Source organism: Astyanax mexicanus, chromosome 19 (assembly GCF_023375975.1).
Source record: "Astyanax mexicanus isolate ESR-SI-001 chromosome 19, AstMex3_surface, whole genome shotgun sequence".
Taxonomy (NCBI): Eukaryota; Metazoa; Chordata; class Actinopteri; order Characiformes; family Acestrorhamphidae; genus Astyanax; species Astyanax mexicanus.
The window spans coordinates 19,193,983-19,218,930 of NC_064426.1; the positions used below are offsets into that span (position 1 = coordinate 19,193,983).

Here is a 24,948-nt window from a genome sequence, read left to right on the forward strand (position 1 = left end):
TCATTTATTTTAAGTTGTGTTGGTATGTCTGCTGAGATGTTTTAAAAAAGATGTAGTTTTGTAATTGATTGCTTTTGAAGAGCAAGACACAAATGCATTTTGCAGTGGTAAAAAAATTCTGTTTTCAGATGTTTGCAGGAAATGGTGGCTCTACTAAGTATTGATATAATGGGGGGCTGAATACTTTTACACATCACACTTTTCAGATTTTCTTTTGATAAACATTTTGTAAACCACGTATCATTTTCGTTTCACTTTACACTTATGCAATACTTTGTGTTTGTCCATCATTAAAATCTCAAGGAAATACATTTAAGTTTGTGGTTCTAAGGTGACAAAATGTGGAAAAGTTCAAGGGGTATGAATACTTTTGCAAGCCAGTGTACAGTGAGAAACAGCAGCAGGAGCTGTTCTCATTTCTCTTCAGGCAGGACAGAGCAAGAAGAGCGTTTGACTCAGAGTTTGACAGGGCTGAGCTTCCAGTGTGTTAGCTTGTTATGCTAACTTAGCTGGCAAGCTGTATGCTTCTTTGGCGGTGCTGTTCTGCACGGTGCTCTGCAGTGCCTCTAGTGGCATGGCGGTATGAGAGAAATTCACACCGGTTCTGATTTCCCCTCTGGTATACCTTATGAACCCAGCTCTAGTTGGGAGAATTGCTAGTCGTTGGAAGAGTTGGAGAAAAAGGAAATGAAAACAGAGAAAATAAATTATAAAAATGCAAACACTTTTCCAACATTAATTAATGTGGGTCTCTGCAGCTCGGAGTAGTGGGCGTGTCAAAAGGTGTGGGCGTGTCGAAAGGTGGTCGTCTATTGGTCTATTGGAGCTGACGTTTCAGTGTGGCCGCCATTTTGGAGTCGGCAACCATGCGCCCCCAGTGTATTTATTTAAACTGAGGAAGGAGTTTAATAAACCTATAATATTCACAACTCTACAAATTTTTTCCCGATTTACACACGGTTTGGTTTGTTATAAACAGCAGAGATGTAGTAATGATTCAGGACGCTGTCACACATTACAAATACGTGCTGAAATACTTTATATTATGCTCTTTAACAAAGACATACATATGGTATGGCATATTAATAAGTGCATAAATTAATTATGCACTATATATATATATATATATATATATATATATATATATATATATATATATGAGTGTGTGTGTCTATGTACATAAAAATATAAAATTAATTAATTCATACACTTATTAATATCCCATACCATATGTCTGTCTTTGTATTTAAGCATGAAAGCACGTATTTGTAATGTGTGACAGCATCCTTACTACATCTCTGCAGTTTGTAACAAACCAAACCGTGTGTAAATCGGGGAAAAATTGTGTAAAAAGTGTATTTATTCCTTTTCGGGAGTAAAGTTTTGACACGCTCATTCTATTGCGTACACCACGTTTTGACACTCCCACACCTTTCGATACGCCCACCTTTCGACCCGCCTACACCTTTCGACATGCCCATACCTTTCGACATGCCCACTACTCCGGTCTGCAGAGACATATACTTGACAGTGTTTGCATTTGGCATATATCAATAGACACCATTACATGTAACTATGTTCTGTGTTCAAACCTTAATATAAGGTTACAGTTTGGTTTTTCAATAAGAGGGCACTGGGACACATTGGCGTCCATTGTGGTTGTTTTGGTGTGGGGGCTTCAAGTAGGCCTACATTGTATGACTGTGGCAGTGTGTGTGACCATTTACTCATTTACCAATACCAATAAATGGCTGTAATAGCCTATACTACTAAACGATCTCTTTTCATTTCAATCTACACTGCCTGACCATTTGTGTCCTGATGGCACGGACATATTCCAAGATGGCAATGCCAGGATTCATGAGTCTGGAATTGTGAAAGAGTGGTTCAGGGAGCACACATGGATTGTTCAGAGTCCAGACCTTAACCCCATTGAGAATCTTTGGGATGTGTTGGAGAAGACTTTGTGCAGGGGTCAGACTCTACTATCATTAATGCTGCAAGATCTTGGTAAAAAAAATTAATGCAACACTGGATTGAAGTAAATCTTGTAAAATTGCAGAAGCTTATTGAAACAATGCCACAGCAAATGCATGTGGAAATCAAAGGTAAAGGCGTCCAACAAAATATTAGAGTGTGACCTTTTTTTTGGTGGTGATTTTTTTTGGCCAGTAGTATAGGCTATTACAGCTTTTTATTGGCATTGGTAAATGAGTAAATGGTCACACACACACACACACACACACACTGCCACAGGCATACAATGTAGGCCTACTTGAACCCCAGCACCAAAACAACCACAATGGACGCCAATGTGTCCCAGTGTCCTCTTTTTGGAAAACCAAACTGTAACCCTATATTAAGGTTTGCACACAGAACAGAGTTGCATGTAATTGTATCATATAAAATGTTTGATATATTATTTTACAATACATTTGTGACGATTTAGGCCAATTTCTTTTTAATAAATGCATAGTGCAAAGGTATACGTAGGATATTTTTATAAGAATATTTGAGATTCTACTCAATATGTGTTGTTGTCCAAACTGAGTTGCAGAAGTAAATCTGACTATCCAGTAAATCAACTATCCAGTAAGCTTCTTATGTTTAAACTAAACATCTGTTCAGGTGCAGTTTAACCTGATTTATTACCCAGATAATTACAGCAGCTATAAAGGGTGTGAAAACATCTTTAAATAAGCTGGATATCCACAAACATCTGAACTAATTCTGTATGATGTGTGACACATGAAACATTATTTTCTAATAGTTTTGAAATATTTTAGGTCTAAAAAACATTACAGTATATGCATGGCGGAGAGTTATACATAGGATACTCTATTGTATAATTATTAAAACTTTATTATTAAAAGGACATGAATACATTTCTCATGTTTTTACAGCTTAACTCAAAATGAATTGTAAATGAGAAATATGAGTTAGCAGAATCTGTGCCTAAAGTAAGTTGAGCTAACTCAAAAAGCAACTTGTAATCAGTAATTGCATTATTGCATTATTTTGACTGTTATATAATTTTTATATTTACAGCAACACCAACCCTCACTAAGCCCTAGTTGATAGCAGAAGGGTCATTTATTTGAGTTTGTATTGATGTGACCTGATGTACAGGGCAGTAAACAAGGTCAATGCAAACTGTGTGAACATGTAAGTGTTCAGAGTTTCTCAGCATGTTTGAACCACAAAGCGTTCAGTAGACACACATGTCTAATCTCTCAAATCCCACTCGCATCACAGAAATGTACAGCATCTCTCTTTATCACATAACATCAAACCAAATCACACACCAACTCATCAACAACCCAACCCCCCACCCCACTCAAAACTCTCAATATATAAAGCTTCTCTAGAAACTCACTGCTTATTTGATTTCCTGAAGAAGATTCAGATCATCAGACAATCGGTCTGTATAATACTGCAAAAAATAAACTTAATCAAGGTAAGTGCTAATATGCTAAAAGAATGCGCAGACTTGTTATTATTATGAACATGCTATTAGTACTATAAATACTGTTTTAATTCTCTTTCAAGAAAAAAGTTAAAAAGAGTTATTTGTGTTGTTCTCACACTTCAGACCACCCCAAAAATCACAAGAAAAGAGCTTTAAAAATGTTTAAGCAAACAGAGTAACATAAAATGTATGTTATTTGTATACATTGTTGCTGAATAAGTGCTATATTAAATGTTTACTAAATAGATAAGATTATACAAAAAAACTTTTCAAAATATTATATTCAATAAGTTGATTGTATCAAAAGAATATTCCAAAAGTTCTTTTAACAGCTTTTAGCTACAGTTATAAGGCAAAAAAAAAAAAAAAAAAAAAATTATATATATATATATATATATATATATATATATATATATATATATATTAATTTTCAGTAATTTTATAAATAAAAATAAGTTTTACAACTCCACGACTCTTCGGTCGTTTGCCAGAATACATTGCTTCATTGATGAATGTAAATAACAGTAATTATTAGGTGATTGGATCAACTGCAAGGTACCAAGAGTTTTTACTGAACTGGGAAAATCTGCTTTTAGCTACAGTGCACCAGTGAGCTGGAATTCACGATAGGAAACACTAAAACTCAGCTCACTGGTGTCACTAAATCATTTTAAACATCTAAATACGTTTAAATATCTAACCACCTTCACACAGCCTGTAACTGTTTTACTTAATCTTATTTATTCTTAACTTTTATTTCTTATTTTAGTTCTTCTCTTAGTTTATTTCCTTTTTATTTCTTTCCTTATTTAATTATTTTTTTATTTTATTTTTTTTAATAGGTTTGTACTATTGTTTTTTTTAACATATTTTGATTTTCATTTATTATTATTATTGCTACTATCAAGGGCGTAGGAGCGGGCTTGATATTGGGGGGGGGACACATTTGCCAATATGAACCCAAGCCCACCCAATAGTTTCCTAGAACAACATTTGTGGAAATTACTTTTAATTAAAAGTAAATTATTATTATAAGGTGATTTTACAACCTAAACATGTTACTCCACATTACAGCTACTGTTGTTAGAAAAATTATGCAAGCAATGTCTGAGTTATCACCTAATATTTAAAATAATATAACAGATTATTATTATTGTTATTATTATTATTATTATTATTATTATTATTATTATTATTATGTATTGGCATGTCAATTCTGTTGTATATTTACATTTTCTCCTGCACTTTTATTTTTTTCTACTGAGAGCTCTTCTTAAGATGGTGTCCTTTTATGTAAAAGAATGTAACTTTACGTTTCATAGAGATTTTTATGAACGTCAGGATATGTGGTCTTACTGTGAAATACAAATGAACAGAAGTCACGTTACAGCAGTGTTTCTTACGGAGCCCGGGAGGGGCCGTGGATAAAAAAAACAATTAAATCGAGTGAACGATGTAGCAGTTCGTGCTCACGTTTTCTTTAATTCGAGTGAACGATTTGCAATTCGTGCTCACGATTTCTTTAATTGGTGCTCACGATTTCTGTAATTCGTGCGCACGATTTCTGTAATTCGAGTGAACGATTTCTGTAATTCCTGCTCACGTTTTTATGCAATAAGACAATAAGCTGGGAGGGAAAGGAGCATTTTCTCTCTTGATCTGTTACAGGGGTGCAGTGATGATAATCAGTTATCTACCTTTATAACCTGCTGATATTAATGCACTAGTGTTACAGTTAGATGTACAGTACAGTGAGCAGATTTTGCCTGGTGGTGGAATCTCTACAGCGCGTGGGGGAGAGCCGTCCGCGGCACGGGTTCCCTGGCCGCGAGCGCAGGTCTTCACGGAGCTTATTTACCAACAATATAGACAAATATAGTCAATTCCAGTCATGATTAAAGGAAACAAACATTACTAATGCAGGATAACTGTGTGTTATTAAAACCAGATCAAAACAAAGTTATAATGCAATGTGGAACTGTTTATAATTTCTTATTTTCAACAATAGTATAACGTAAAGAAGTATAATTATATAAATATACAGCTATAAGACTTAGGTCCAAATGTACACTGTAAAAGTTAATAAAGATAATACAAAATTAATGCAAGGTGTGACAGTTGTCTATGAATGGCTCATATAAGAGCTGCTTTAAATATGTAACACTATATAAAATCAAAATAGCTGGTCTAAAATACTATTAATACAATGTATTAAGATATTTAGTAAATAGGCATTTCATATAATAATTTGGATCAATTTGATAATTTATTCCAATATGTTTCCTAAAATAATTAAGTTTCTATATCTGATGAAATGTCCTGAATATCTGCTTATTCTCAAATCACAGTGTCCTGCCCAGAAACATGCCACAAGCTTCAAATAAAAAATATATAATAATTATAAACTTCTTAAATGTATATTTTCTGAATTATGTGTTTATTTATTATACAAATTATTAAAATATAGATTAAATCTATCATAAAAGTAATAATGATGTAACCAGATTTAAGAAGGTGTGCATTTCCTTGGAGGCTGGCTGAATGTTATTTAGAAATTAATAAACACATTTGCACATTGCATTATAACTTTGTTTTGATCTGGTTTTAATAACACACAGTTGTCCTGCATCAGTAAAATGTTTGTTTCCTTTATTCATGACTGGAATTGACTGTATTTGTCTACATTGTTGGTAAATAAGCTCCGTGAAGACCTGCGCGCGCGGCAGGTGTCTGGCGGCGGGGGAACCGATGCCGCGGACGGCTCTCCCCCACGCGCTGTAGAGATTCCACCACCAGGCAAAATCTGCTCACTGTACTGTACATCTAACTGTAACACTAGTGCATTAATAACAGCAGGTTATAAAGGTAGATAACTGATTATCATTACTGCACCCCTGTAACAGATCAAGAGAGAAAATGCTCCTTTCCCTCCGAGCTTCTTGTCTTATTGCGCATAAAAACGTGAGCACGAATTACAGAAATCGTTCACTCGAATTACAGAAATCGTGCGCACGAATTACAGAAATCGTGAGCACGAATTAAAGAAATCGTGAGCACGAATTGCAAATCGTTCACTCGAATTAAAGAAAACGTGAGCACGAACTGCTACATCGTTCACTCGATTTTATTATTTTTTTTATCCACGGCCCCTCCCAGGCTCCGTAGTTTCTCAACCCAGTTCTTATATATTCTACTGCATATTAAAACTGTTCTGCATATTCTAGAGCTTCCTCTGGTGGATATACATGATTCATTTAGGCTCCATAGGGGGCTAAAGGATTTTAACAGGTAAACTCAGTAAATGACTGTTTATTAGCTGATCAGGTGGAAAACACTAGTTTAGGGCAGTGATCGGGGTTAAGTAACTGCTTTAAACTACCAACTTAAAGTACTGTACGAAATTCTGGCGATCATCTACATCCAGCTTCTAGATAACTAGTTAGTTAAATCAATTTTCGTTCATTATAGCTCACAGTAAGTCCTGTAATCCTAAATGAATAAACAGTTTGAAAATTAAAGTGATTAGCTGATCAGGTACAGGGAAACATTACATATATATTTTATTTTTTTCCTTTAACCCTGACTCCCAATCTAGCTAATTCCAAAGATAAGCTTACACCCTAACACAGCTGCAGTTTATTAATCACAGTGGGTTTAAACTGTGTGCTGATTCAGAGACGTGTATTTTTAACCAGTTATCAGAAACATATCATCACAGTTGAAGTGGTTAGCCTATCGTTACCTTTCTGTTAGAAAAATCTCTGTATATCCATATCTGTTTTAAAATCAGCTGAAGCTGCTGCGTCCCGATCCCGCTGCTAAATCTCACAGCGAGGGGGCGGGGCTTCCCCAACAGCAAACTGCCTCTGCTCCGCGCGCCGCAAAACCAGCAAGCTGATTGGCTGTTTCTACTGAGAGGCGTGACTTAATACCTGAACCGGCTCCGTGATTGGTCCGGTCTGTCTCCTCATTAATAGTACAGCTGACCTGAGCGAACTGATATCATTTTTGGGGGGGACAAATCCACCTGTTTCTAATATTGTCCCACCCATCCCCCCCGGTTCCTACGCCTATGGCTACTATTATATTTATTATTATTATTGTTTTTATGTTTTATTTATTTGTATTTTTTTATTGTATAATGTAAAAGTTAGTTTTAGCTAACTTTTATGACATAGGAGAGCTGCCATGCCATTTACAAAACGTATACAACAATATTTCTATGTGTCTATGTTAAGAATAGCCAGGGACAGGCAGGGTCAATAACCAAATAGCAGCAAAAACAAAAAATATAGCAGAGTGAGCAGGCAAAGAGGTCATACACAGGATATCCACAACAAAGCAGTATGGGTATATAAAAATTGTTTGATACCAAAACAGCTAACAATATAACAAAGTGCTATGCAAAAAATCGAGGAGGCAAAAAGGGTCATGAACAAAAGGTTACAACACAAAGGAAACACGAGGTAAAAGAGCTATTTAAGCAATAGAACGCGAGAGGGAGTGTGTTATCAGGAATAACATCACAGCTGTTTTTTTTATAAAATGAATTGAAAAAATCAATTAAAGAACTTTAAGAAATTCAGTTTGAATATGCTTTATTATGGGCTGTGCCTTCCGCCAAAAAGTAGTTCCACCACAACTGTAACAGAACTGAAACTTAACTACAAAACGGTGTATGGGTCATACAGACTAACACTACGAAAGTTAGCTTGAAATCAAAATTGGGAATAAGCAAAGATGGTTACGTTAGGAGCGTGAAATAACGCTAGTACTCTCCTCTCCTGCTCCGTGGAGTCACCTTCAGGTGAACGCTGCGCATTTTTGAGCATTTTTGCTTGTTTTGCTGGGTCGTGTTGGTTTTAGCTAGTCGGCTGGACTGTGGTTAGGTTAGCGTAGCTTGCTTTAGCTCAGCATTAACCTTGCCTGGCTGGTTAGCGTTCTGGCTGTCAGACGGCATTAGCCGAGGTGATTTTCCCTCCAGACAGCCAGCGCTGCAGGCGAGCATGCCGCGGCTGAGCGCTAGCCTGTGCTAAGCTAACCCTTCTGCTGGTTCCGTTGATGATTCAAAGCTTCCTGTGTATATATATGCCGTTACTCTGCAACGCGTCAGTGGAGTGATACAGGTTTAGTGTCAGCACGGCTAGAACACTTCTCAACCAATCAGATTGTCAGGTCAGAACTAACTGTTGTATAAATAAATCAATTCAATACCGGACAAAGAGTAAGTGAAAACAGGGGCTATCATAATAAAGAGTCCAGGTGTGAGTAATGATTAGAAACATGGTGAGCCGGAACGCTGATGCACGTGATTCGGCATGTTTGGAGGGTTGAGTGCATTTGCATTTTGGGAAATTCTAGAAGTCTTTCTCGGGAGAACTAGAGTCCGTAGTAGGCCGACAGTTTGTTTTTGAAGGTGACAAGACTGATAACAATGCTTTATAATTATATTCAACAAGCATATGGTATTGATTTGCTTATTATTCATTGGAAAACATGATAACAAACTCTTAATTTTTCTAATTACAGGCAGACTGCACACAAGAATTAAGCAGCAATGCTGCAGGCAGTCCTCTTCTGGGTCGTGCTGGCTGCGGTTCTCCCACCTCCGACCTGCCAGTCATGTTTCCAGGGTAAAGCGGCTCAGTGTCAGAACGCAGAGTTCGCTCCTGGATCTGACCTGGCAGGGGAAGGCTTTGACATCACCAAGATGCAGCGAAAGGGGGCCTTCGTCATCGATATGAGCACCTGGATGACCAAGAACAAGACCTGCACCCTCTGTAAAAACCCCTACATGGAGGGGAAGAAGCAGAAGCTTCCCCGTTCAGTGGTGGACTGGAGACCCAGTCAGAAGTGCAGCATGAAGGTGTCCAGTTCAGTTTACCAGACCAGTGAATCCCTGCTCAGCTCCAGCACCTCTTCTATTGACAACAACTGGAAAGCAGGTTTGGGAATCGATGCTGTGAAAGGTGCAGGGTCACTAATGCTGGCCGGTTCTAATTCCAAACTGGCCGAGTACTCGATGGAGAAGACCAAGAAGGACAAATTCAGCTTCACCAGTCATTCAGTGTCATGTGGATACTACAGGTAGGTCATGAATATACAGGGGTTGGACAATGAAACTGAAACACCTGTCATTTTAGTGTGGGAGGTTTCATGGCTAAATTGGAGCAGCCTGGTGTCCAATCTTCATTAATTGCACATTGTACCAGTAAGAGTAGAGTGTGAAGGTTAAATTAGCTGGGTAAGAGCACAGTTTTGCTCAAAATATTGCAATGGACACAACATTATGGGTGACATACCAGAGTTCAAAAGAGGACAAATTGTTGGTGCACGTCTTGCTGGCGCATCTGTGACCAAGACAGCAAGTCTTTGTGATGTATCAAGAGCCACGGTATCCAGGGTAATGCCAGCATACCACCAAGAAGGACAAACCACATCCAACAGGATTAACTGTGGACGCAAGAGGAAGCTGTCTGAAAGGAATGTTGGGGTGCTAACCCGGATTGTATCCAAAAAACATAAAACCACGGCTGCCCAAATCACGGCAGAATTCAATGTGCACCTCAACTCTCCTGTTTCCATCAAAACTGTCCGTCAGGGCAATAAACTATTGTGGTCTAAAATCAGGTGTTTCAGTTTCATTGTCCAACCCCTGTACATTGTTATTCCTACAAATACTCTAATTTGCTATTTTTTTATGCCTCTAGCATCTATTTTCCCATTTATTTTTTGTTTGTAAATCCAGTTACAGGGTTTCAAGCCATCCCACGTTGCACCCTGAGCTGAGGAATGAACTCGGAAGACTTCCCAAGAAATATGACCATGAAACCAAACACAGCTTTTACAAACTCATTGACACCTTTGGTACACATTACATCACTAAGGTAAATGAGTGAGAAAACCTTTCTTCTCTCTGTTTATACACTGCTCAAAAAATGGGAAAAGGGAAGACAAAAATAACACACTCTAGATCTCACTGAATAAAATATTCCAGTTAAAAAAAAATCTTTATTTATTACATAGTGGAATAAAATAACATAAAAATGATTCATGTAAACGGTGTTGGGCTCTAAACACAAGCCCCAATTGTGGACGTCGGGCCCTCATACCACCCTCATGGAGTCTGTTTCTGACAGTAGCAGGTACATGGATATTAGTGGCCTGCTGGAGGCCTGCTGCACTGCTCCTCCTGTTACTCCTTGCACAAAGGAGGAGGTAGCGGTCCTGCTGCTGGGTTGTTGCCCTCCTACGGCCCCCTCCATGTCTCCTGGTGTACTGGCCTGTCTCCTGGTATCTGCTCCATGCTCTGAACGTTGTGCTGACAGACACAGCGAACCTTCTTGCCACATCTCGCATTGATGTGCCATCCTGGATGAGCTGCACTAGCTGAGCCACTTATGTGTGTTGTAGACTCCGCTTCATGCTACCTCTATAGTGAGAGAACTGACAAAATGCAAAAGTGACCAAAACATCAGCCAGAAAGGATGCAAACAGAGAAAAGGTAGAACCACTCCTTTATAGGGGTTGTCTTTGCTAATTGCCTCTCATTGTTGTCTGTTCAATTTGTACAACAGCAGGTGAAACTGATTCACAATCAAAGTGTTGCTTCCTAAATGGACTGGTTGATTTGACAGAAGTGTGGTTGTGTGGTTGACTTGGAGTTACATTGTGTTGTTTAACCCTTAGAACTCTTAGGCTGTTTTGGTGTGTTTTTTCTTCGTTTTTGTCAGTTCCTCTTTCAGGTCTTATAACACAGTAATTATATCAGACAGGCACATGCCCTGAGCTCTTTTACTCCATACAGCTGCTCAAAAATGTAATCATTTAAAATGTAAAAGGAAGCAGAATTGTTATATTTTCCTAGAACTGGCTTGTAGTTTGGTTAAAATTTTACCAAGCGCTTGTTTTTTTTTACCTTTTTAGAATGTATAGACTTTAAATATATTCACACCTAAAATATATTTTTAAAAATGGTTAGACTAGAGTGTATATGAGTTGAAAGCATAAGAATATTGATGATAGTTCATTACATGGTTTATTACTTTAACAAAATCAGACAGATTAATTTTTTCTTGATAATCACACCTCTAGGATACATGTAGATTAATAAAAACCTGACACTCAGAACAGCCTATGCCTTTCAGTATTTTAATCAGGACCAATATGGCCAATAATACTGCAACTAATAACAAAACTGATTTACTATACTAGATATTTATTTTCAGCTGCTTATAGTAACAACAAATATTATAATAAAGAGTTATTCCACAAAATGAAGAAAAACACTTTTATTTAGGACACACAATGAAAACTATGTACCAAAATGTAAACTTTTTAGTCTAAATAAAATAATTACTTATGTAGAAATGTGCACTAAAATAAAAACGATATAAAGTAGTGTGCGCACCCTACTTAGCTCTGTGGACACTATTGGGTCATTTACTGATATTATTTGGTTACTAGAAGTAAATAATACAAATTATAAAGCAAATTACAGGCATATTTTTTTGTTATTTTTTATTTTCAGCACTTTCAAGAATTAGCAATGATGCAATGATGGCATCAGAGACGCTAGAGTGAATGTAAATACAACTGATTATGTGTTTTGAGCAAATAAATAGAGTTATAATGGAGGAATAAATCAAAGAACTTTAAAAGAGATCTTATTTTTTTTTTAGGTGTGTTTCTCAATGGATTTTTCGCAGATGCTTTACCACACTGGGATGAAATTGCTATGTTTAGAAAGAATAAGTTCCGCCCTTTCTAACCATATATGCTGATGTTTATGCTGATGGATAAAGGCATTCCTGAGTAATTAAGCTGAGAATACAAGATGCGATTGTGGACGGAAAATCTGTCCGTAGGGTTCTAAGGGTTAGGTGGTCCCTTTATTTTTTTGAGCAGTGTATTTCAGATACAATCCACTAATCCACTAAGAGTTCAATAATACTATATATCCATAGAACACTTGTGGAAATCAGTGTTGCTGTTGAACTTCATGCACAGGTAACCTTGGGTGGAGCAGTCCATGCAGTCACCAGCATCCAGCAGTGTCAGGCAGCCCTGCAGGGTCTGAGCGTGGACGAGGTGAAGATGTGTCTGGACGTGGAGGCGTCTGCCAGTGTGACGGGAACCAACAAGGCAACGTCAGAGTTTCATCACTGTCATAGAGTCGAGGACAAAACTCTGAAGAAGAAGAGCTTCTCCAGTAGCTTTACTGATAGGTTTGTTCACATTTTGTTATATTTTTGTTACTACAATGTTTGCCCCTTCATGATTTCTGCTTCTTTTTTTGCATGTTGTCACTTTTAAAATGTTTTAATCATCAAACAAAATTAAATGTTAGTCAAAGACAACACAATTAAAGACAAAATGTAGTTTTTTAGTAGTAGTAGTAGTACTTTTTCTTGTTCTTTGGGAAATACTATAGGTCTCTCTGAGTTGTAAATGTATGCTGCATATGAAAAGGTTCTTCAGCCTCCATTGTCTGCAGTAGCTAAGAAAAGAAAAGCCTCAGAAAAACGAGTCAATCAGAGAGATTTTATGTGTCTACGTCAACTTGTGAGTTCATGGTTTCGCCCATCTTGGCTCAGGACCGCCCACAGACTGAGCTAAAGCCGGGCTGCAGAAGAGCTAAGGAGGAGCTTGCAGCTTCTGTTTATACCAGCTAGTTAGCATTAGCTATCCTGCCTAAGTAACTATAGATTTAAGTCGGATCTCCGGTTGATTCTGCATTTTACCAAGACCTTAAAAAAACACTAGGGAAGCATGGTTTGACAAGGTTGCTCAACTCGGCAGGACACCGGTGAAAGCAGGCGCAATTTGCTCAGATTTTATGATATAGAGTGGACTCTGGGGCTTTAACATGGCCCAAGCACCGAATCACCAAGTCTAAGGTAAGAGTTTAGTATCATTAGTTTAGCTTAAAGAGTTTGGCCACGGGGCCGCATGCCCTGAGTCTGACATTTTTATCGAAGTTTATGGGTTAACTTTACCTAGCACTCAGTGCTATATCTTTAACTGAGGCTGTATCTCTGAAAACATTTTGTCCTTTAAGTTTTAGAGCTGTGCTGGTGCTGTTAGTCAATTAGAGGCAATATGTTTACATATGTATGAATATTCATGAGCAAGAGCCCAAATCCTTTCCTTCTTCAGAAACCAGTTATTCAGTGATCTAAAACAGGGCTAAATAGAAACATCTGAGGACTTTTTTCCCAAAAAAAACTATGGAATGAGACCTTTATTAAAAAAAAAACCTTCATTTAAAAACTGCATTTTGTGTTTACTGGTAAAGGGGAAAATTGTTTTTCCACACCACTGTTTATAGAATGCTGTCTGCAGCACAAACCCAAAGCAAAATCGATGCATCACAATGCTTAACAGTTGGAGAGGTGCCCTTTTCATGAAATTCTGCTCCCTTTTTTTCAAACACCCTTTTTTGCTCATTGTGTTTTTTGGTAAGAATGCAGGCAAGTTGTTTTTGATTCTTCTTTGAAGGTCATATTGTGCAAGTGTCACTGCACAGTAGAACAGTGCATCATCACTGCAGAATCTGCTCAGTGTTTCTGAAAGCCTTTTGTAGTCAAATTGCATTTTGGCTTGCCTTTCTAGCAATACCATGAGCAGTTCTAAAGGAATGTTTAATTGAGCTTCCAGACCCCAAATTTCAGACCACAATCCCATGCCTATCGAGAGACTTTGAATAACAGCAAAGTCACGTTTGACATCGCACACCATGGCTATAAAAGGAGATGCCCATGTCACTCAACCTCTTTTTAATGTCACGTATCAGAGAGACTTCTCAGCTTGATCTAAGCAGCAAAAATGATTTGCCTTCACAGAGCTGATAGATTATCTACATTGTGAGAATTTGTTTTCGGAATTGTACTGCGTTCCTCTGCTGCTGTTGTAAGAGGCCAAATTTTGGTCCCTCTATTATCTGTAGTGATTGAAGTTCTTGCTTAGGGTGCAGTCAGTTTTTTTGCAGCTTAGCCTCACGTTTACTGCGCTCCGATGGCTAGGAAGTCTCAGCATCCTCTGTCCTCCAACCTCAATGTAGTGCGCTGGCCAGACTCCAAACTCTCAGACTAGAGTTAGGGGGTACACAAGCAAGTAAGACCTATTTATCTACTATGGTTCCACTTGCTGGCCTCAGACGAACACTTTAACGTGGTGTGAATTAGCAGCTTTTACTCCGACTGTCAGCTCAGACCCAAAAATATTTTGACCCAAAAAAACATTGAAAAATTTTGGACCCAAAAATATTTTGACCCAAAAAAACATCGAAAAATTTTGGACCCAAAAAATTTTGACCCAAAAAAACATTGAAAAATTTTGGACCCAAAAATATTTTGACCCAAAAAAAACTTCGAAAAAATTTGGACCCAAAAAATGTTGGACCCAAAAAAACATTGAAAAATTTTGGACCCAAAAATATTTTGACCCAAAAAAAACGTAGAAAAATTTGGGGGACGCAAAAAAACATTGAAAAATTTTGGACCCAAAAAAATTTTGACCCAAAAAAAACTTCAAAAAATTTTGACCAAAAAAAAACTTTGAAAATTTTTGGGACGAACTTCAAAAAATTTTGACCCAAAAAATGTTTAACCCAACAAAAAACTTCGAAAAATTTTGACCCAAAAAAAACTTCAAAAAATTTTGGACCCAAAAAATTTTTACCCAAAAATACTTTGAAAAATTTGGGACTAACTTCGAAAAATTTTGGACCGAAAAAAATTTTGACCCAACAAAAAACTTCAGAAAAAATTTTGACCAAAAAAAACATTGAAAAATTTTGGGACGAACTTTGAAAAATTTTGGACCCAAAAAAATTTTGACCCAACAAAAAACTTCGAAAAATTTTGGACCCAAAGTGGAGTTATGTGTCATAACTAAGTTTTGGGAGTGAGCCACGCCCTCACTCCTCCCACTTCCATCCCTATTTAAACAGTCACTTCCTCTCTACCTACTCATTGAACAAACCTCGCATCTTCTTTCTCTCTCTGCCTCTACCGGCGCCCACGCCGTTTCCACTGCCTCTGCCGGCGCCTGCGCCGCTCCCGTGGCCCGCCCTTTCCTGTTTCCCCTTCCAGCATGCTTTTTCCGCCTGACCCGCTGGCTTGGCGTGGCTCCGCCTCCCTGCAGCCTCACTGGGCGGTACTCGAGCATGGCCACTGTGATATTACTGCTGCTGATTTGGCGCCGCCTGCTGGTCACGTGCTGCTAATTTCAGTGTAGACGGCTGCATGTCGGGAGACCCCCAGCTGCCTGTGATATCCCTGCCGTGGGCCGGCTTGCTGGCGGCCCGGAACTGGCGTTCCTCCGAATGCTGACCTCGTTTCGGAATTTAAGACAATTATCTATCGTGGTGTCTATCCTTTGAGCTGGACAGAGTGCGTGGGTCGCATATGCTCCCTGCTTCCATCATAACCCTCCTCACCATGATCGCGATCATTTTCGCCATCATTATACTTATCTTACTATCGTATTCATCTTTGCCATCAGCATCTTCACCCTTGCAGTCTTTGCCTCCATATCTCTGCCACCATCGCTGCTCTGTCTATTGTATTGTGCCATTGTCGTCACCACGATCCTTGGCACCCTCATCATACTCACCTCCATCATCACCATCGCATGGCCATCTTCACCATCGTCGTCATCACCACCATCTTTGCATCACCATCGTAGTCGTCATCTTCGTGGCAGTGTTCACCATCATCACCTCCATGTTTGCCCACATCACCATCATCGCCGCAATCTTCTCGCCGGCATCTTCATCACTTTCACCTGCTTCGCCTGCATCATTGCTTTCGTCATCGCCATGGTCTTGAGCGTGATCTCGCTCTCGTCATTGCCCTCTTTATCGTCATCGTCATCACCACCATCTCCGCCTGCATCGCCTTCATCTCCGCCATAGTCTTCATCACCATTGCCATTGTCTCTGCCTACATCACCGCCTTCATCTCCGTTACCGCCATCTTCTGGCCTGCATATTCGTTGCTTTCACCTTCTTCGCTCTCATCAACGCCATGCTGAGCATCATCTCATCCTCATCGTGGCCATTTTCACCTTAATCGTCTCCGCCTCCTTTGTCTGCATCGCCTTCATCGTCGCTGCCATAGTTTTCGTCGTGGCTATCATTGTCATTGTAGTAGCCATCTTCATCCTCATCATTGCCGCACTCTCTGCCTACATCCCATCAGCGCGATCTTCTCACCTACGTCTTCATCTTCCTCGTCTTCATTGCCATCGTCTTGGGCATCACCTTGCCCTCGCTATGGCCATCTTCGCCACCATGGTCACCATCGCCCCCATCTCTTCCTGCATCACCTTCATCTCTGCCACTGTTGTCATGGCCATCCTCGTTGTCTTTGTCTCTGTCATCGCCATCATCGCTGCGATCTTCTCGCCTTCATCTCCATCTTCCTCATCTTCATCGCCATCGTCTTGGGCGTCACCTTGCCCTCGCTTTGGCCACCATGGTCACCATCGCCACCATCTCTGCCTGCATCACCTTCATCTCTGCCACAGTTGTCATGGCCATCCTCATTGTCGTCGTCTCTGTCTGTCATCGACATCATCATCGCTGCGATCTTCTCGCCTTCGTCTTCATCTTCATCGCCATCGTCGTGGGCATCACCTTGCCCTCACTGTGGCCATCTTCACCACCATGGTCACCATCGCCACCATCTCTGCCTGCATCACCTTCATCATCTCTGCCACAGTTGTCATGGCCATCCTCATTGTCGTCGTCTCTGTCTGTCGTCGACATCATCATCGCTGCGATCTTCTCGTCTTCATCTTCATCGCCATCGTCTTGGGCATCACCTTGCCCTCGCATGGCCATCTTCATCACCATGGTCACCATCGCCACCATCTCTGCCTGCATCACCTTCATCACCTCTGCCACAGTTTTCAGGGCCATCCTCATTGTCTCCATCTCTGTCTGTCATCGCCATCATCATCGCTGCAATCTTCCCGCCTTCGTCTTCATTTTCTTTGCCTTCGCCGCCATCGTCTTGGCCATCATCTTGCCCTCACTTTGGCCATCTTCACCACCATCGGCATCATTGCCACCATCTCTGCCTATGTCATCGCCATCATCGCCGCAACTTCATAGCTTGCACCTTCACCGCCCGCATAATCGCCACCATCTGGGACGTAATCTCGCCCTCTTCATTCCAATCTTTCGTTGCCGTTGTAACAATCACCCTCACCGTACTAACCTTTGTCACCGCCACCCTCGTCTTCGCCTCCTTACCCATCTTCGCTACACCAGTCGGTCTGTCCTCCCTGCCCATCCTCCATCATCCCAACACCAGTCCATCTGTCCTCCCTGCCCATCCTCCATCATCCCAACACCAGTCGGTCTGTCCTCCCTGCCCATCCTCCATCATCCCAACGCCATTTCATCTGTCCTCCCTGCCCATCCTCCATCATCCCAACACCAGTCCATCTGTCCTCCCTTCCCATCCTCCATCTTCCCACCGCCATTCCAACTGTCCTCATTCTGTCTGTCCTCCCTACTCTCTTTTGTTTATCTCCTGTTGCTGCCATCTTCCCACCCCGTCTTCCCACTCCATCGCCCCGTCTTCCCACTCCATCGCCCCGTCTTCCCACTCCATCGCCCCGTCTTCCCACTCCGTCTTCCCACTCCATCGCCCCGTCTTCCCACACAGTCTTCCCACTCCATCGCCCCGTCTTCCCACTCCATCGCCCCGTCTTCCCACACCGTCTTCCCACTCCATCGCCCCCCATCCCCCTCCCCCCTCACTTCTGTTGGACCATCAGGAGCACCCCTTCTACCTTACCAGGTCGCTCCTGCTGCGCATGCGGGTCGGTGGCTGCTTTTGGGGCCTTTAAACTACATGTACAACACGTGCATCATTCCATTAAGTCGCTCAACACTACCTTTCCACTTCAACCGATTTCTGCCACCAAGGACCTCATTCATTCTTATACTCGAATAGGCTGGCAGCACCTTCAAATACCTTACTTAATTATTCCCTACCTTTCTTTCCTTTGACTTCCACACTGCCTTCCCCTTGCATCGGTTCATCCTCTGGCTTTCTCAAAGATTACAAGGTCGGACTTCCAACACTCAGTTGCTTCTTAAATCCTAGCAGTGGTCGAAAGTTCTGATTTAATTTTTGGGGCTTCGGCTTCACGCTTTACAGCGAAGCTGCCCCGAACTCCATCCCAAATACTCTGAGTTCGCTCCCCCTCTTTCTTCTTCTCTGCCCAATCAAGGGCGTGGGTCAATACTAGCAAAGTGGAGTTATGTGTCATAACTAAGTTTTGGGAGTGAGCCACGCCCTCACTCCTCCCACTTCCATCCCTATTTAAACAGTCACTTCCTCTCTACCTACTCATTGAACAAACCTCGCACCCACCTCCTCCCCATCTTCCTCCTTCTTTAATTTTATTCTCTTCTCATGTTTCTCTTCATGAGAGGGGGGGCTTCGGCTTCACGCTTTACAGCGAAGCTGCCCCGAACTCCATCCCAAATACTCTGAGTTCGCTCCCCCTCTTTCTTCTTCTCTGCCCAATCAAGGGCGTGGGTCAATACTAGCAAAACATTTTTACCCAAAAATACTTCGAAAAATTTTGACCCAAAAAAAACTTTGAAAAATTTTGGACCCAAAAAATTTTTACCCAAAAATACTTTGAAAAATTTTGACCCAAAAAAAACTTCGAAAAATTTTGGACCCAAAAAATTTGGACCCAAAAAAACATTGAAAAATTTGGGACTAACTTCGAAAAATTTTGGACCGAAAAAAATTTTGACCCAACAAAAAACTTCAAAAAAAATTTTGACCAAAAAAAACATTGAAAAATTTTGGGACGAACTTTGAAAAATTTTGGAACCAAAAAAATTTTGACCCAAAAAAAAACTTCGAAAAATTTTGGACCCAAAACAATTTTGACCCAAAAAAAATTTGACCAAAAAAACATTGAAAAATTTTGGGACGAAAAACAACATCAAAACAACAAAAAAAAAACGTTGAAAAATTTTGGGACGAACTTCGAAAAATTTTGACCCAAAAAATTTTTAACTCAACAAAAAACTTCGAAAAATTTTGACCCAAAAAAACTTCAAAAAATTTTGACCCAAAAAAAACGTCAAAAAATTTTGGACCCAAAAAATTTTGACCCAACAAAAAACTTCGAAAAATTTTTGGGACGAAAAAAACTTCAAAAAATTTTGGACCCAAAAAAATTTTGACCCAAAAAAAACTTCGAAAAATTTTGGACCCAAAAAATTTTTACCCAAAAAAAAATTCGAAAAATTTTGGACCCAAAATTATTTTGACCCAAATAAATGTTGAAAAATTTTGGGACAAAAAAAAACTTTGAAAAATTTTGGAACCAAAAAAATTTTGACCCAAAAAAAACTGCCTCAACTGAAAATATAGTGTAACTCCAACTTAAAGGAGACCTCCGGTGTAAAATTGACTTTTGGTGGAGTAAAATATATGATGAAATTGAAATATATGATGCAAAAGCACTGCAAGAATCACTCGTCACTCCGGTAGGCCTTTGCTGAAGATGGTCTTAAGAGGTAGAGTGATGTGTGCTTTCAGGGAATCAGGAGAAATCCCTTGGTGCAAGGGACAAGACCAACATTCAGTACAGGATGCTAGTGATCTTTGGGCCCTCAGATGGCTCCAAATTAAAAAGTGTCATAATTAAGTGCAGGAAATCACTTCATGGGCCTAGGAATAAACTTGGTAATCATTGTCTATGAACACAGTTTGAAGTGTTATCCACAAATGCAAAGTTCATAAGCAGCAAATTTCAAAAGTCTGATTCATTTTACCACAGAAAAAGTTTTCTATTTCGTCTCATTCCATGATAAATGATCCATAACATGATCTGTTTCCCCCTGAAAGGCTTACAGATGTGATTGGTGGACACACTGAGAATGCTGAGCTTCTGTTCTCTGCTGATAAAGACCCTGCTGCCTATAAGGAGTGGCTCTCCTCTCTGCCCAAACACCCTGAAATCCTTTCCTACTCACTCGACTCACTCCATGAGCTGCTGCCCAAAAAGAAGCCCATGCGAGAGCATTTACGGAACGCCATCAAAGATTACATCCTACAGAGAGGCCTGTTAAAAAACTGCTCAAAACCTTGTAAAGCTGGCATCAAAACCGACCCCAAAGAGCCGTGCATCTGCAGCTGCCACAACAACAAGGGGGTCAACTGTGACTGCTGCCCCACCCGCCGTGGCCTGGCCCAGATCACCGTCACTGCAGTCAGAGCAACAGGACTGCATGGAGACTACTTAAAAGAGACAGATGGATACGTCAAGATCTTTCGCAATGGAGAGACCTTCATTGGAGAAACTCCTGTGATCCAGAAGCAGAACTCACCTACCTGGAACTGGGACTTTAATCTGGACATCAACGACCTGTCTGATTTTAGCAGTGTAAGGATAGAGGTATGGGACCGAGACAACAAATGGGATGATGATCTTCTTGGGGCTTGTGAGGTCCAGCTGACAGCAGGGGTATGGGACGACTTCTGTAGCCTAAACCATGGAGTTCTGCACTATAAACTCCAGGTGACTTGCATCCCGAGTTTATCTGGCTCCTTATGTTCTGAGTACGTGCCCTCTCCCATTTCTCCTGAGCTGGAGAAGCTGTATGTTTCTCGCCATGCCAGACGTATTCCAGCAGACATGCTGCTGGAGATGGGGGTGCTTTTAGACGAGCGCATTTTCAGTTTCAATCAGAGTCACCAGTTTAATTCAGGTCTCAAAACGGATAAAAATATTATCCTGTGAAGCAATCAACTATCAGATTAAATTCTTTTATGGGTCTAAAAAATCTAAATATAATTCTTTACAAATATAGAGGTATGTCACATTCACTTTAAAGGAGAACTCCAATGTGAAATTGACATGGTAGAATGGGTTTTAACGGGGCATATTTTGCCTCTGCAGATACATTGCTTTTTACACTGTTATCCAGGCTCAAATAGCTCCACACCTCCTTGATAGAATCCGGAGAGCCCTGACATTTAAAACGAGGCATAAATAACTTTATTTTATAACGAACTCTGATCCGTTTGTAACTGTAGTGCGGTTTGGTTGAGCAGGTGTGAAAATAATAATCGCACTCGGGTGCGGATCAAAAGAACCGGACCGAGACCGGCTAGAGGAGGTGGTCTCGGTCCGGTACCAAACGAACTCTGGAGCGGTTCGCTTGTGGTGAGAACGTGATCCGGACTCGATCGGATCCAGCTATTAAATATAAGCCATTTATTTGAGCTAAACTGCTGATAAAGCAAGCACAGTTTAAACTGATATATTAGCCAGATAACGCTAATTACCACAGCTGTGAACAAACACTGTGTCCAGGCACGCGCTGCATTCACTGCTCTGTTTATTATGTATAAATCTGCGCTGCATTCATAGCTCACAGCCGTGTGACTCTGTTTATCATGTATAAATCTGCGCTGCACGTAGAAACACTGTGTTTGAAAGTGCAGCGTTTCAGCATTCAGTGTTAAAGCACAGATATTTGCGCTGGAACACAAAATCTTCTCGCTGTATTTACTTTTTTCGTATATTTATATTTAACGTACTTCCGTGTCAGACAGCTCTAACCAATCAGAAGACACAGGCTGCTCACGTGGTTTATTGGTGCACATTTTGGTGCGTTTACATTTATGTCTGTGTGAAACCAGACCGAACAGAGCGAGAAAACGCTCCAAGTAAACGAACTCATTAACTGATTCGGACCAGACAAACGAACTACATGTGTGAAAACGCCCTAAAAGTACACAAGAAGCTTAATAAAAAACATTGTTTAAACCTGTCGCAGGGCTCTCCAGATTCTATCAATAAGGTGTGTAGCTACTTTGTGTCTGGATAGCGATGTAAAAAGCAATTTATATGCAGGGGCAAAATATGCCCCATTAAAACCCATTCTAGCTTGTTTGGACAAACTGCACAAAATTGCTGGATCTCGGAAAGCTGCAGGAGAACGGAGGTGGGGCTATTCAACAAATGTTTGTACTCTTAACCATGGTTTACTACATCAAAAGTCAATTTCACACCGGAGTTCTCCTTTAAAGTAGCTTTACATTTTTCTTTTAAAGGGGTTTGTTTTTTGCTATGTCCAACGTGCAGCCATAGTAATTAAGTTTAGACATTTCGATTAGAGTTTAGCTAGTTTCAGTAAATGATTAAGACTTTCATTCAAAACGTGTAAAAACAAATTCTTCTCACACTGTTTTCTTGGGAAAGCCACCCCTTTAAGAAAGTAACTTCTGACGTCAGTGACATCACAACCTTCATACTGCATTCCTTTAAATAAGACACCTAAAGATTGACTTAGGAATGAACTTGGGGTGTACTTAAACATAATAACTAATAACAAAAAAATAACATCCTTTGTTCCCCAGAATTCCGAAATACAATGCTTTTAAATTTGCCCATACATTATTTTAACACCAAAATAGCTCCACACTTCATTGGTAGAATTCTGAGAACCCTAACATTTAAAACAAGGCCCTTAGAACTTTGAAAGGGTTCAGATAGTTTTTTTAAAAACACTGGTAATACACACAGTACCTTGAGGAAGTTAATGTTTTTTTGCATACATTCCTTTTTGCCTTGATATATCTTGATGGATGTGCTTTAAGAAGAATACCCAATGTGTTGAATACATATATATAGTGGCGTGAAAAAGTATTTGCTCCCTTACAAATTTATTTTATTTTATTTATTTTATTTTTTATTTTATTAAAAGCTATTATTTACAAATAGAGAAAACAAGGAACAATGGTGAATCTTTCATGGAGTGACCGGCCTACCAGATTTACTCCAAAAGGGCATGCAGAATTCATCCAGGATGTAAAAAAGAAATCCAGAAAAGTTAAAGGAGAGTTCCAAGGTAAAAAGCACTGACAACCAAAAAGAACACAAATGCGCAGTTCTAGCGCAGAAAAATGGGCAAAAGAGTCTAAAAGCGGAGAGAGTGTTCAGTTGGGGCGCAGAAAAAGGGCAAAAGAGTCTAAAAGTTGTTGTAATTAAGGAGTAATGTAAAAGATAGATAAAGATAGTGAGTCAAGTAAAAGTAATCAGGAAAATGTATTAATTAAAGTGGTATATTTCATTATTTGTTTTATTACAGAGTCTGTGGCCCGTGACTTTAAATATATTTCTCCTTCTGGTCCCCAACAAAAAAAGTTTGGACACCCCTGCTCTAAAGAGATATTATCACACACAGAAGATTTCAGTTGTTGCTGCCAAAAGTGTGTCACAACCAAATTATTAGGTTTAGGGGACATTTTTTACATAGAGTCAGGTTGGTTTGGTTAGATGTTTTGTTCCTGTAATAAATAAAATTATTATTTAAAAAATATATAATATATATATTTGCTCGAGTTGGTTTTGTCTGGTATTAAAATGTGTTTGTTAATCTAAATAATTTAATTATAATGAAAAAGCCCGCAAAAAAAATGAAATCTGTAGGGGCAAATACTTTTTCACAGCACTGTATGTTAATAAAAGATATTTTAAAAAGTTCTGTATCATTTGCACACATTGTGAATGCAGCACCAGCTTTAAAGCACATTTTCCGTATACTAATTGAGCATTTTATTCAGTGCTTATGTGTTTGTCCTGCCTTGCAATCTAATAAAAAAGTTTTAAATGCTTTAAAACATCTGTTCACACTTTGTAATGCTTCTCCAAGATGACAAATTATTGTCATGCCTGTTGAGAAAATAAGAAAGGTACATCTGGGTAAGTGAATAGTGAACCACGAAAAAAGAAACAAGGCAAACCACACGGCCCATGTGACTTACAGAAAATGAGCACGGCTATGTGAGTGAGTGGTTGTCGTGCAACCAAGGTGGTCGAAGGTGTCAGTAACCACAAAATTAACGCGAACTAAGTAAATTCTCCACCAATTCATCTTTTTCCACACGTCTGATTCAACGGTTAACTCCACCTAAAATCCACCAGCCAACACAATCACGCTGCTCTCACTCCCCACGGCCAGATCAGAGAGGAAAGATTACATGCTTAAGCCTGCAGTGGATGCTGATATAAAATAATCAAGACCCTTCATAAATATACGGTTATGTATGTTAACTGAGGAACACATACAGAACCAACAGTAAGGCTGGTTTTGTTGAGATCACTGAGCTTCAGTTTACACCAACCAGTCTTAACCTTAATTCCACCCACCTGACCATTAGAGTCATGGGGCCCTATCATACACCCTGTGCAAGGCGTGTCATGATGGCCATTGCTATCTTCCACCCCATCAACAGTCTATTTTCACGCCTTGTACACGCGTATTTAAATTGGGTTGGACTTGGACTGGAATATATTGCTTTTTTTTTTTACAGTTGCTAACAGCAGCAATCTTTCCCCCGAGCAACCTTTGCTATAAGTGACGTAAATCATATTTTTTGCTCAATGTGGTTCAGATCTGATTTTTTCATGGCTGTGTAAAC

At 39.8% G+C, this 24,948-nt stretch overlaps 1 protein-coding gene across 1 annotated transcript; it reads left to right on the plus strand.

Moving 5' to 3' along the window:
- Window positions 1-3,386: 3,386 nt before the first annotated feature.
- On the plus strand, window positions 3,387-24,354 carry LOC111194173 (perforin-1-like). The gene is made up of 5 exons (XM_022677653.2): window positions 3,387-3,457; window positions 8,999-9,556; window positions 10,218-10,356; window positions 12,479-12,696; window positions 20,365-24,354. The coding sequence occupies exons 2-5, from the start codon at window positions 9,027-9,029 to the stop codon at window positions 21,257-21,259; spliced, it is 1,782 nt and encodes a 593-aa protein (XP_022533374.2). The 5' UTR covers window positions 3,387-3,457; window positions 8,999-9,026; the 3' UTR covers window positions 21,260-24,354.
- The last annotated feature ends 594 nt before the right edge of the window (window positions 24,355-24,948 follow it).